The 13,590-nt window shown below is 46.8% G+C and overlaps 1 protein-coding gene across 5 annotated transcripts in view; it reads left to right on the top strand.

Moving 5' to 3' along the window:
- Positions 1-13,590, top strand: part of MCTP2 (multiple C2 and transmembrane domain containing 2) — a 140,199-nt gene that overhangs the window by 17,246 nt on the left and 109,363 nt on the right. For all 5 annotated transcript variants that reach the window (XM_056865713.1, XM_056865717.1, XM_056865716.1 and 2 more), the window contains 3 exons: positions 10,535-10,677; positions 12,941-13,017; positions 13,297-13,408. In XM_056865713.1, the coding sequence (XP_056721691.1) occupies positions 10,535-10,677; positions 12,941-13,017; positions 13,297-13,408 (332 nt within the window). The remainder of the gene's footprint in view (positions 1-10,534; positions 10,678-12,940; positions 13,018-13,296; positions 13,409-13,590) is intronic.

Below are 13,590 nucleotides of genomic sequence, written 5' to 3'. Positions count from 1 at the left end.
TATGTGATACACAATAAAGGATAAACTTTTTTGTCTGTGAAATCCGCCCATCTTTTTTTAAAAAAATTGGTCCCTTCATTATTTTAGCAACCATTTTGTATGATCTGGAGCATTTCTATATTCATTCTACATTAATCCTTTTTGCTGGCTTGGCACATTGTAATACTTTTCCTATTGTGTAACTCCTTTTTAAAACACAAAGCTTTTAAAAAACATTTTCTATATCTAATTTCTGGAATTGTAACTGTAGAGACTGTAGAAAAATGGAAAGATGAGAATTAATGTCGCTTCAAGGGTGCCCTCTTGTGGTGCTTTGCAAATGTTGCATGAGTGTCATCCGTCTGCCGTTACTTCTGTCTGCCTGTGGTCATGCATAGTCCACAATTCTTACGTGATGAGCTTTCAAACATTTCAATACTGTGTAGTTTTAGCTTTACATAAATGTGTGAATCTGCCTTATGCAGAATTTGATCTTTGGTTTAGCAGTGTCAGTATTCTCCTCTGATAGGATTGCTATCAGAGGCAGGCAATGGCCAACCACCTCTGAATGTCTTTTGCCTTGAAAACCCTACAGGGTTGGCATAGGTTGGCTGCGACTTGACATCACTTTTCACCCCCACCAGTGTTTGTCCAGGGAGATCTTTCAAGTCACCTTAGGGCAGTGATGGCAAACCTTTTAGAGTATGAGTGCCCAAACTGCAACCCAAAACCCACTTATTTATCGCAAAGTGCCAACACGGCAATTTAACCTGAATACATCTGCAGAATGGAGATGAGCGGTAATTCTGGGGGTGGGGGTCACCAGGTCCCACCTGGAGGCTGGCATCCCTACTCTTGGGTGCTCAGACCCTGAAAGTGTTGCAGGTCTGGAAGGGGACCCCGGGCTTGGATCTGCCTATCCAACTGCAGATCAGCACGGATCCCGGGAGGCTGGCAACCCTCAGCACCACCCTGCGTGGCCGCCCACCCTCCGTCCCTGTTCCCTCACCCGAGGTGAGAGGGGGGTGTCGGGGGGATCCCCCTCGCCCCTCCATCTAATCCTCATTAAAGCGCCATTACACGTCGGAGCCGGGCAGCTGCGGCGGGGCTAATCCCATTAAGCGGCTTGAGAACGCCAATGGCTCCTGGCGCGGCTCCGCTCCAGCTGCGGTGAGCCCATAGTCCGCCCCTCGGCCCCCGCCGCCCAGGGAGGCTGCACGTGAGGGAGCACAAAGGCGCCATTCAGGGCTGGCCTCCCAAGGCCGCTAAGCTGCCCGGCCCAAACCGTCGGGGTGCGCACAAAGGCCTTTGTTGGGGCCGGAGTCTCCCTCCCTCCCTCCCCCCTCCCTGGCGTGCCCCTTCCGCAGGCCAGAGGCCAGCCCAAGGCCGGGCTGCGGAAGCTAAGCCAGCGCATTCTACTCGAGTGCCGTAACAAACTCAGGCGAACTCTGTGCTGGGGCGACGGCGCGCGTGCCCACAGAGAGGGCTCTGAGTGCCTCCTCTGGCACGCGTGCCATAGGTTCGCCACCACTGCCTTAGGGTTTCCAGGTCCCTCTTCTCCACCAGCAGGAGGTTTTTGGGGTGGAGCCTGTGGAGGGTGGGGTTTGGGGAAGGGAGTGACTTCAATGCCATAGGGTCCAATTACCAAAGCGGCCTTTTTTCTCCAGGTTAACTGATCCCTATTGGCTGGAGGTCAGTTGTAATAGCAGGAGATCTCCAGCTAGTACCTGGAGGTTGGCAATCCTATGTCACCTACCACCTGAATGTTTTAAACTGAGGATAGACCTGGAGGACAGGTCTATCAGTGGCTACTAGCTATGGTGATTGAAGGAAACCTCCACATTCAGTTGCAGTCAACCTCTGAATACCAGACCCAGGAGGCAACTTTGGGGGAAGGCCCGGGCCTCTATACCCTGTTGTTGGCCCTCCAGAGTAACTGGCTGGCCACTGTGTGAGACAGGATGCTGGACTAGATCGACCACTGGTCTGGTCTGGCAGGGCTCTTCATGTTTTTAGTATAAGGCTTGGTTTTCCTGCTGGAATTATCTGTTTGCCTTTGCTTGCATTTCTCCCCAAAGGCCACCTACTTTCTTCAGGGTGTCCACCTAGCACTTTTTTCTGACTGCATGAACTGGCCCTTAAGAATTTCTAACATTCCTTTCACTCTGCAAAGCTTCTTTATGGTGAGGGGTAGGCATACTGTGGAAATTTGTGTCAGATGCATGACTTGCATTGCAGAATCACGGGTGGGTAGGGTTGCCAACCTCCAGTTACTAGCTGGAGATCTGCTATTACAACTGATCTCCAGCCAATAGAGATCAGTTCCCCTGGAAAAAAATGGCCGCTTTGGCAATGGGACTCTATGGCATTGAAGTCCCGCCCCTCCTCAAGCCCTACTCTCCTCAGGCTCCGCCCCAAAAACCTCCTGCCCGTGGTGAAGAGGGACCTGTTAACCCTACGGGTGGGTGAAGCCCGCATATGACTTGGAATGTTGCTTATTTCCCTTCCTGATGCTGGTGAAGTGTAGTTTATTTTTAAAACTTCCCTTTTAAAAAAAGTTTGACTTCAGTAGTGTTAAGACCTTGAAGCATTGTGTGTCTTTCTTTTAGCACCTCTAAGCTAATAGCTACAGGGAATTTTCCAAGGGCGTGTTATGACCGAAAGGAAGTTAAACTTTCTGGATGCTGTTCTGCTTTGAAAAAAACGGAAATTCTCCTAGCTTCTTATTTTTGGAATGGCTGTGAACTAGGTAGAACTCAATATGAGTCTCCCTCTTGGAAGAGAAAAATAAGTTACAAAGCAGTGGATTCATTGCAACTTCAGTGAATGAATGGTGGTTCCTTTAACCCATTACGTGGTCGGCAAGCTGATGAAGGATTTCAAAATGCGTCCTTGCTTTGTACCCACCTGTTCATCCACCGGCTCAGGTTTTCTTTGTGTTGAATTATGCACCAATTATTTCATTTGTTCTTTATAATAACAGCCCGGTGAGGCTTCAGCCCGGTGAGGCTTTTGTTTCCACCTTTAAATACATTGTATATAAGCCTGGTGAGGCTTGTTTCAACTTTTCTTTACTGTATCCATTTTTTTCAGTTTGTTTGAGGCTTATACATTGTAACATTGTATACATTGTATCCTTATTCACCTTGTTTGTAGTTTGAGGTTTCCGTGTGCATTCCAACACAGATTATATGACCTCCCTCAAGTTCCTGTGCATTATTTGATGTATGCTAATTATTTGATGTTGGTGTATTAATAATGTTTAGAATGAATCACCCTTGCAGTTCTTTTCATACATATATCCCAATTTGGGTTTACTTTAGTTTTACTATTGAGCCACGTGCTGCCTTCTCCAACAACCTCCAGGTACTAGCTGGAGCTCGCCTGCTATGACGACTGATTTCCAGCGGATAGAGAACAGTTCACCTGGAGAAAATGGCCGCTTTGGCAATTGGACTCCATGGCATTGAAGTTCCCCTCCCCAAACCCCGCCCTCCTAAGGCTGTGCCCCAAAAACCTCCCGCTGGTAGTGAAGAAGGACCTGGCAACCCTAGGTATAACATTTTGTTGGCATTCAAAATGTCCCACATTCTATCCCTGGCATCTTCAATTGAAAGGAACAGGTATTAGGGCAAGGGTCCCTGAGATGGCGCCTGTGTGCACCATGGCGCCTGCCAACACCTTTTTTGATGCCTGCCAAGATTTTTTGGAAAGTGGGAAGGGTCATTCAGGTGTTTTGCCCAGCAAGGCTGTACAGATTTTGAAAAAAATAATTGGGAGCCGGCGTGATGTAGTGGTTAAGAGCAGTGGTTTGGAGCGGTGGAGTCTGATCTGGAGAACTGGGTTTGATTCCCCTCTACTCCACATGAGCGGTGGAGGCTAATCTGGTGAACTGGATTTGTTTCCCCACTCCTACACATGAAGCCAGCTGGGTGACCTTGGGCTAGTCACACTCTCTTAGCCCCACCTACCTCACAGGGTGTCTGTTGGGGGAGGGGAAGGGAAGGTGATAGTAATCCAGTTTGAGTCTCCCTTAAGTGGTAGAGAAAGTTGACATGTATAAACCACTCTTCTTCTTCTCCTTCTTCTCCTCCTCCTCCTCCCCTCCCCTCCCCTCCCCCTCTCTTCTTCTTCTTCTTCTTCTTCTTCTTCTTCTTCTTCTTCTTCTTCTTCTTCTTCTTCTGCTGCTGCTGCTGCTGCTGCTGCTGCTGCTGCTGCTGCTGCTGCTGCCGCAGCCGCAGCCGCTGCCACTGCTGCCACCAGAGCACACAGATCTTCACTGTGTGAGTGCAGATAAGCTGGGGCAGCCATTTTCTGGCTGGCTCCACCTCCTGCAACCTCCATTTTGTGGCTGCACCCACCCATGCTATGCCCAAATTTCAAAGATGCCCACAGGGTCAAAAAAGATTGGGAACCTCTGTATTAGGGGATGGGAAAGACCACGGCCTCTGAGACCCTAGAGATCTCCTGCCAGTTTGAGTAGACAATACTGGCCTTGATGGACCAAGGGTCTGATTCAGTAGAAGGCAGCTTCGTGTGTTTGTTTTGTGTGTTATCTTTTGTTTTCCTCCAGAACATAGTCCTGTGATAGTGTGTGGGTCCCTGAGAACTCAGATAATCATATATATTTTTGTTCATGTTCAGGGTCAATTTATGCAGGGTCAATTTTGATGCTTGCTCAAAGCTGTTTTTTTAAATGCAACCTTTAAAATGCCTATTCACAGTCCCAGTACAAAAGGAGAAACACCACCCACCCACCCCCACTTGCCTGCTCCTTCATTCCTGTTTGCATAGCCATTAGCAAGCCATGTGCATAGCTAATGCGTGGCTGTAATTTTGCATGGTTCCTTGAAAGGATTCTTCATGGTGGGGATGGAGCAAACACAAAAGGTCGGGTTAAAGGGGCTCTTAAGAAATATGAAGCAGGTATGCGCCAGCTTTGCAGTCACTTCCTGAATGAAAAACTCAAAAAAATATGCAGGGCACCAGCCTGGAATGAGCTGCTAATTACCAAGCATAAATGGCCTTAGCGAATGTGCTTGGAAAGAATGAATGCATAGTTTGTGCCTTCAAATCACTTCTGACTTATGGTGATCCTCTGAATTAAGGACCTTCAGAATTTCCTGTTATTAACAAACCCAGCTCTCCAGATTAGCGTCCACCCCTCATGTGGAGGAGTGGGGAATCGAATCCAGTTCTCCAGATTAGAGTCTGCCACTTTTAACCACTGTGCCATTTTATCGCATTGCAGAACTTGCGGGAATGTACTTAGGGTCTCCGATCTGCTTAGCTTTCTGTATCCAGTGCCTTCCAACCATATTTTAGGACCCAACCTAAACTCTGGAAGGGAACAGTGTCACCCTGGCCCTTCTCATTTTAACTGCTAGAGGGCAGCAGTAACCATTTAAAAACCTCGCCAGACAGCTTCAGGAGGAGCTGAATTCCATCGCATTAGTATGGGGAGCGCTATTTTATTCCATTTACAGTGCAGCTGCTGCTTGTATGTTTGGAGTACCTCCAGGAACATGCACTTCAAGCAGTGAACCCCAAATTCACACAAGGAGTAGAAAAGGTTAAAGAATCCTCTGTTGTCGCCTGCGTATTCAAGCTCTCTTTTTAGGAAGAACGACTTGTGGTTAAGAGGGGTGGACTCTAATCTGGAGAAATGGGATCGATTCCCTACACCTCCACATGAAGCCAGCTGGGTGACCTTGGGTCAGTCACAGTTGTCTCTGAACTCTCTCAGCCCACACGGACTCAGGGAATAGCAAACCGCCTCCAAAAGTCTCTTGTCTTGAAAACTCTGTGGGGTTTCCATAACTCAGCTGTGACTTGATGGCAAAATCTCCCTCTCCCTCTCCCTCTCCCTCTCCCTCTCCCTCTCTCTCTCTCTCTCTCTCTCTCTCACACACACACACACACACACACACACACACCCAACACATTCAGTTACAAGTTACAGTGAACACATAATAATCCATGAACAGTTGATTTTTTTTTAAAGTGCATAGAGTAATTCTCATTACGTTCAATGCATGGACTGCTGAATGTGTGATTTAAACCCCACATTTATCAGATTGAGGTCCCTGGTTTCATTTGTAAAGTTGACCGCACATTGGGTTTCTTCCAGACTGACATATGCATGCACACGCAGGGTATATGTGCATTCACATTTGGACAGGACTGGGTCCATAGGATTGCCAACTCTAGGTTGGGAAATTCCTGATGATTTGGGGTAGAGCCTGGGGAGGGCAGGGTTTGAGGAGGGGAGGAATCTCACCAGGGTATAATGTCATAAAGGCCACCCTCCAAAGCAGTCATTTTCTCTCATCTTTGTAATCCAGAGATCTGTTGTAATTCCAGGAGATCTCCAGGTCCCACCTGGAGGTTGGCAACCCTAGGCTGGGAAAGAGGTGATGAGGTTAAGTGGCAGCACTTTGAACACACGTGGAGCTGCCTTATACTGAATCCGACCCTTGGTCCGTCAAAGTCAGTATTGTCAACTTAGGCTGACAGCAGTTCTCCGGGGACTCAGGCAGGGGTCTGTTCATATCACCTACTTGCCTAGTCCCTTTAACTGGAGATGCTGTGGATTGAACCTGGGACCTTTGTATGCAAGACAGGTGCTCTTCCACTGAGCCACAGCCCCTCCCTATTGGACGGCAGGTGTAGGAATCTCATTGGAGAATCAATGCAGAATCTATATTTTCAAAGAAAAAAAAACTCTAAGTAAAAAGGAAAAGAAAGGAAAAGAAATCGTTGGTATACCTGGGGGAAAGGCCTTTGCTAAAAACTTTTTTCCTTTTGTGCTAGTGTTTTTTGGGTTTTCCCTCCCCAGATTCACGGATTTATTCTCCATGGCCAAGCATTAAGAAATGATACCTTTCTCCTGTGCTTGGAAGTGATACTCCACTCTTCACCATCTCTGGATTCTGTCAGTTCATACTGTTGGCTGTTACAGAGTAGGCCTCAGAGAGGAGACATCAAGTTAGGTTGCCAGCCTCCAAGTGACAGAAATCAGTTCCCCTGGAAAAAACGGCTGCTTTGGAGGTTGGCTGCTATGGCATTACACCCTGCTGAGGTCACTCCCCTCCCCAAACCCCAGCCTCCCCAGGCTCCACCCCCAAATCTCTGGCAACCCTACCATCAAGTGATATATGTAAGCTGGTAAACAATAGCAAGGTTCAGTCCACAAGTTCTATTTAAAAAAAAATATAGATGCCATTTGCTCGAGTTCAATGTTAAGCCAGTTGTCTTAACAGGTTGTGTTTAAAGGGATGAATTGCTGTTTTCAGGGAACTGATAATACTTCATTTCTGTGGTTGCTTGTTTAGTTGCAAGCTGTAGTTGTGCAGAAGAGGTGTTAGGTTAGAGAAAAGGACTATGACAAATTGAAGAACTGAGATACTTTTTAAATAAAAAGTCGATGCACAAACAAAATCCAGGTCGTATAATTTGTTAAGGTAATAATGTGTTGTTTGACAGCCTGAATTGTCCAGACTAGCCTGATCTAATCAGATCTCAGAAGCTAAGCAGGGTCAGCCCTGGTTAGGATTTGGACAGGAGACCGCCGCAGAAGATCGAGGTTACTAAGCAGAGGAAGGCAATGGCAAACCATCTCTGCTCATCTCTTGCCTTGAAAACCCCCCATAAGGGCTTAACAGAATTTGATTGCAACATGGTGGCACTTAATAATAATTTAATCAATGGTTTCATGTTGAGGGACTCCTTGGTAGGATCTGGGGAACCACTGTTCAGTAAATGTCTCCCAGTCCCATTGTCTGCAAAACTGCTGGTTTTAAAGTTAAAGCCCATCTGCAGGTTGACACCGCGGCCCTTCGTTGGTATCTCCTTGGCGTTGTGTTGCCGAGCAGCCGACTCGCCTTGTTGTTTCTTCCCCCTCCTCCCGCTTGCCTAGTTGAGATGTTACTTGCGTGACAGTTTTTTTGCTTGGCTGGGGTTGGTTGGTGGGGGAGAAGGAAGAGGGACCCCCCTCCTCGCTTCTCTCCTTCCTTTTCTCTCGCTCCCCCTCGGTCCGCCTCTCAATTATTTGCCCCCCCCTCACAATTAACGTTCTACTAACTTGACACTCCACCCCCCCGTTCTGGCTTTGTCAACTACCGTCCCCCCTTTTTTCCCTATTAATTCCAGACATTAATATTTTCTTTCACGCAAGTGCCGCCGTTCACCCGTGAAACAGTTTCGACGTTATGTAGCTGTCAAGATACCCAGGGATTACCCGGCGTGCTTTGCCTCCGTAAGTGACACCGTGGCGGCTTGGCTCTGAGATGTTTATTTTGAGAGTAAGCTGACAAGCATGGAGGCCTGATCCCAGGAAGGCAATCTCATTTAATTAAAAGACTCTTTCATTATAGCTCTCCTCCCCATATCCCCCTCCCTCCGTACGGTGTATTCTTCTTCTTCTTTTTTTAAAAAAAGAAATCTGTATCAGAACGGTTGTTAAAGCTCGCTTCGCATGGCCAATGTTGTTTTACAGCGAGGGAAAGGGGGCGACGGATTCCGACAACCATGAAACTTTAATGTTGTTGCAAGAAAACGCCGGCAATCCCTGCGGAGATGTTCTTTCTTTACAAGTGTTGTTAGGATTAATATTGCAGGAGACCAAAACAGATTGGGCCGTATTGTACCATTCTGCTGAACTAATGGGGACACCGTCCGTCATGGATAGACGGTGTCCCCCTTAGAGGAGCAAAATGGTACAATGTGACCCATTGTCTGGGCCCTCCTTTTTTGGAGACCCGCTTTCCCGAACCTCTCTCCTTCGTGTTGGATCCCGCCGAGTTGTGCGTTTTGGATCTCCCACCTGTGTTGCTCGGCTTGCGGTTTCATTCCGCCGGCTCCTCTGCTTGGCTTGTCTCTCTGTTTGCCTCTTTTCACGTCATTAATAGTTGAGGGACTCTTTTAATATGCTGGCAGCCTCGGCTTATCAGGCCGATAAAGGTGCTCTCTCGCGTGCGGCTCTTGTCTGCCTTCTTTGTTTATAGAGAGGCGCGGATGGGATTGGAATATTCAAGTAAAGTTAACAAAAGAAGTACACAACAAATTGCTCACCCGTATCTCATTTTCAGACATCCTCTGAAGGTTATTGGCATTACTTTGGGCCTGGTATTCTCTAAGCAGCTCTGCCTTCCTATGGAATGCAGGGCCTCTTTCATAGAATCATAGAGTTGGAAGGAACCACCAGGGTCATCTAGTCCAACCCCCTGCACAATGCATCTAGTCCATCCCCCCAAACCCCCAGTGACCCCTACTACATGCCCAGAAGATGGCCAAGATGCCTTCCCTCTCATCATCTGCCTAAGGTTATAGCATCAGCATTGCTGACAGATGGCCATCTAGCCTCTGCTTAAAAACCTCCAGGGAAGGAGAGCCCACCACCTCCCGAGGAAGCCTGTTCCATCGAGGAACCACTCTAACTTTTAGAAAATTCTTTCTGATGTCTAGATGGGAACTCTTTTGATTTAATGGTGCAATGGAAGCTCTCTGGGTGACCTTGGGCCAGTCACACACACTCAGCCTCAACCCTGGCAAGTATTTGGATGGGAGACCACCAAGGAATACCAGGGGCATGACGCAGAGACAGGCAATGGCAAACCATCTCCCACCGTCTCTTGCATTATAATTTTAAGTAGGGGGTTTGATTGCTTAAGTTGTATTGTTGACCAGTTGTTTTAACAAGGGTAACATTTTGTATAGTGTTTTAATTAAAATGTATCGTTTTATACTGACGCTTTCAGTAGGGCAATGTTCCTGTAAATATTTTACGTTTGGTCAAAGGACTGTAATTGTTAAAAATTTGTTAAGTGAGGGGTTCCCCTTTAATCTTCTGAGAGATGAGATGCTTTAAAAAAATAAAACAAATTAGACCCCTGCTACAGTCTGTATGCGGGCAAGTTTTCCTTTCAGTATGTGTGAGTAGGGCTGGACCATTCTTAAAAAACTCATCCTTCCCCTTGTATCTCATTGCGTTTCCTGACTGGACAAAGAGAAGTCCATTGCCGTGACTCATGCAGTGACGCAACAGGCCTGCCTTTTCTGAGGGCTGATAATATTGCTTTGCCTCTTAATCAACAGTTATTGGAGCATCCAGTCCTTGCCCACAAATAAACTTGTTTGGGAGGGGTTCTAAGTCTGGACCACTGACTCATGCAGAGAAGCAACAGCAGCAGCCATTCTGTGAGTGACTACTTTGGCCTTTCAGGTGTTTGTAACTATTTAATGACATTCCTAAGGCCCTTTTCTATGGCTAGTATGCCATAGCATACAGCAGGGATGCCAAACATAAGGCCCGTGGGCCGGATCTGCCCCCTTGAGAGCTCTTATCCAGCCCGCAAGCCAGATGAGGCAGTCACCCCACCCCCCGATTTAGGCTGGCAAGGCATGGCCCAGCCCGAAAAAGTGATATTTATGTCAAATCCAGCCCTTATAAAAATTTAGTTCGACACTCCCGGCGTACTGTGTAGAAATGACTGAATCAACACTGTGGTGGGTGAAGGTATTCCCCAGTTGACTGCCTCTTTTATTCCTCGTTAAGGTACAAGTGACCCATATGTGAAGTTCAAGGTGAATGGGAAAACCCTTTACAAAAGCAAGGTCATCTACAAGAATCTGAACCCCGTTTGGGATGAGACTGTCGTGCTTCCGATCCAGTCCCTGGATCAGAAACTCCGTGTCAAGGTAACGTCTTGCTTAGATCCCCTGCTGGATTTTTGGCTATAGTGAAATTGTGAGTCTGGGTTGGAGGTTCCAGATGGAGTGAAATATCACAGGAATGTCAAGAATAAAGGAATCTAGTGTGGCAACAGAAAGATGCTTAAGAGAGCAGAACTAGAGAAATAGCCAGTTACTGCTGCTTTATTTTATTTATTTTTATTTACTTTAGTCCACTGTTGTCACTGACACTTAAGGCAGGGGGCTGTGGCTCAGTGGTAGAGCCTCTGCGTGGCATGCGGAAGGTCCCAGGTTCAATCCCCATCATCTCCAGTTAAAGGGACTAGGCAAGTAGGTGATGTGAAAGACCTCTGCCTGAGACTCTGGAGAGCCACTGCTGGTCTGAGTAGACAATACTGACTTTGATGGACCAAGGGTCTGATTCTGTATAAGGCAGATTCATGTGTTCAAGTCCTCTGTTGTAAGTCAATGCAGTTCTGACCTGGATGGCCGGGCGAGCCTAATCTCATCAGATCTCAGAAGCTAAGCAGGGTCGGCCCTGGTCAGTACTCAGATGGGAGACCACCAAGGAAGTCCAAGGTTACTACGCAGAGGCAGATGATGGCAACCATCTCTGAATGTCTCTTGCCTTTACCTGGATGTCCCAGGCTGGCCCGATCTCATCAGAGCTCAGAAGCTAAGCAGGGCCAGCCCTGGTCAGTACTTGGATGGGAGACCACCAAGGAAGTCCGGGGTCGTTATGCAGAGGCAAGCAATGGCAAACCACCTCTGTTAGTCTCTTGCCTTGAAAACCCTACTGGGTTGCCATATATCAGCTGTGACTTGATGACACTTTGCGCATATACAAGTCAATGCCATCAAACATCTTGATGCTTCAAATAAGCAAAGCAATATCATTATGGTTACCAAATTTAGAAAAAAGCAAAAAAAAAAAAGCAAAAAAAAAAAAAAAGGATTGATATGTCAAAAATGCAGAAAAAGGTACAGGTTATCTGTACTACTTGGGACAGGAAGTGGTCTGTATTTTGGATCTTTCTGTATTTTGGAATATTGTGGATTTTTTGCATATATGTAATGAGATATCTTGGGGATGGGACCCAAGTCTAACCATGAAATTCATTTATGTTTTATATACAGGTTGAGTATCCTTATTCGGACTGATTGGGACCAGAATTGGTCCGTAATTTGGATCTTTCCGTATTTTGGAATGCTTTGGAATTTTTGCTTATACATCATGCGATATCTTGGGAATGGGACCCAAGTCTAAACATGAAATTCATTTATGTTTAAGATATGTTTTAGATATACTTTATACCCATAGCTCAAATGTAATTTTAAACAATATTTTTATTAATGTTGGGTACATTGAACCATTAGTGGCGCTGCTGAGGGCCTGTGAGTAATGCCTGCATGCTGGCTGAAGAGGTCTGGTTTTCGGGGCAGTCTGGATATCGGATGTCCGGATAAGGGATACTCAACCTGTATTACTATGGCTGCCAACCTCCAGGTTGCTGAGCCGGGCTTGAGGGTAGGTGGGAGAAGCAGGTGAGAATAACCTTCCAACCTAACATTTAATATTTTTTTTTAGATGTCTGCTCTCAGTAGTGGTTAAGAGCAGTGGCTTGGAGTGGTGGACTCTGATCTGGAGAACCGGGTTTGATCCTCCACTCCTACACTTGAGCAGCGGACACTAATCTGGTGAACTGGATTTGTTTCCCCGCTCCTACACATGAAGCCAGCTGGGTGACCTTGGGCTAGTCACACACTCTCAGCCTTACCTACCTCCCAGGGTGTCTGCTGCAGGGAGGGGAAGGGAAGGTGATTGTAAGCCGGTTTGATTCTTCCTTAAGTGGTAGAGAAAGTTGGCACATAAAAATCAACTCTTCTTCCTCTTCATTATTCAGAGGAAAGGTGTCTGCTATCCTAAGCTATCATAGTTACAATTTGAAAACAGCACCCAGTGTCATTGCTATCAGATGGTTTGGGGAGGGTCCATTGGCCGACTAGCAGATTCTCCTGCATACAAGTAGGACTAGGCCCCCATTGATACACATAATTCAGAGAAGCCTGCCCTTGCATGCCTTCATGAGTCTCTGGGTCTCGGTGCCTCCTGAGCTTCATGGCAGCATGGGGATTCAAACCTGGCTCACACAGGTCCTAGTCTGGCATGCTTCAACCAGCAAAGGATGCTGGCTTTCATCTCTTGCACAGCAAGTATTGTCTGATACTGAAATGTTGTGTTTGGTTTTCCCACCTCTCTGTGTGTCAGGTATACGACCGAGACCTAACCTCTTCTGACTTTATGGGTTCAGCTTTTGTAAGGCTGGATGAATTGGAACTTAACAGGTATGCTCAAGAATTATTACCTGCAAGCATGTTACTCTTATTGTTATTGTGACCTTGGGCCAGTTACAGCTGTCTTAGAGCTTTCTCAGCCCCATTTACCTCACAAGGTGCCTGTTGTGGCAAGGGGACGGGAAGGAGTTTGTAAGCCGGTTTGAGTCTTGCTTAAGTGGTAAAGAAAATTGGCATATAAAACCAACTCTTCTTCCTCTTCTAGTTTTTAGTAGCTCCATTTTCAGCCAACCATGGCCCCTTAAGTATATATTTTTTTCCTGTTTGCAGGACTACTGAGAAGATTCTTAAACTGGAAGATCCAAACAGTTTAGAGGATGACATGGGTGTGATCGTGTTGGATTTGAAGCTAGCTGTGAAGCAGGCAGACATTAAAAGAAACGTAAGTAGTCCAGGAAATGGTGTTTAATTTTGTGGCACAATGGCTGCCTTTAGGAGAGGTGGAGAGAGAGGAGGGCCCGTGGCTCAGTGGTAGAGGATCTGCTTGGCATGCATAAGAACATAAGAAAAGCCCTGCTGGATCAGACCAAGGCCCATCAAGTCCAGCTGTCTGTTCACACAGTG

The sequence above is a fragment of the Euleptes europaea genome, chromosome 20, assembly GCF_029931775.1.
Source record: "Euleptes europaea isolate rEulEur1 chromosome 20, rEulEur1.hap1, whole genome shotgun sequence".
Classification (NCBI taxonomy): Eukaryota; Metazoa; Chordata; class Lepidosauria; order Squamata; family Sphaerodactylidae; genus Euleptes; species Euleptes europaea.
The sequence above is the reverse complement of the archived record's forward strand: the minus strand, read 5'-3'. Positions and strand labels throughout refer to the sequence as shown.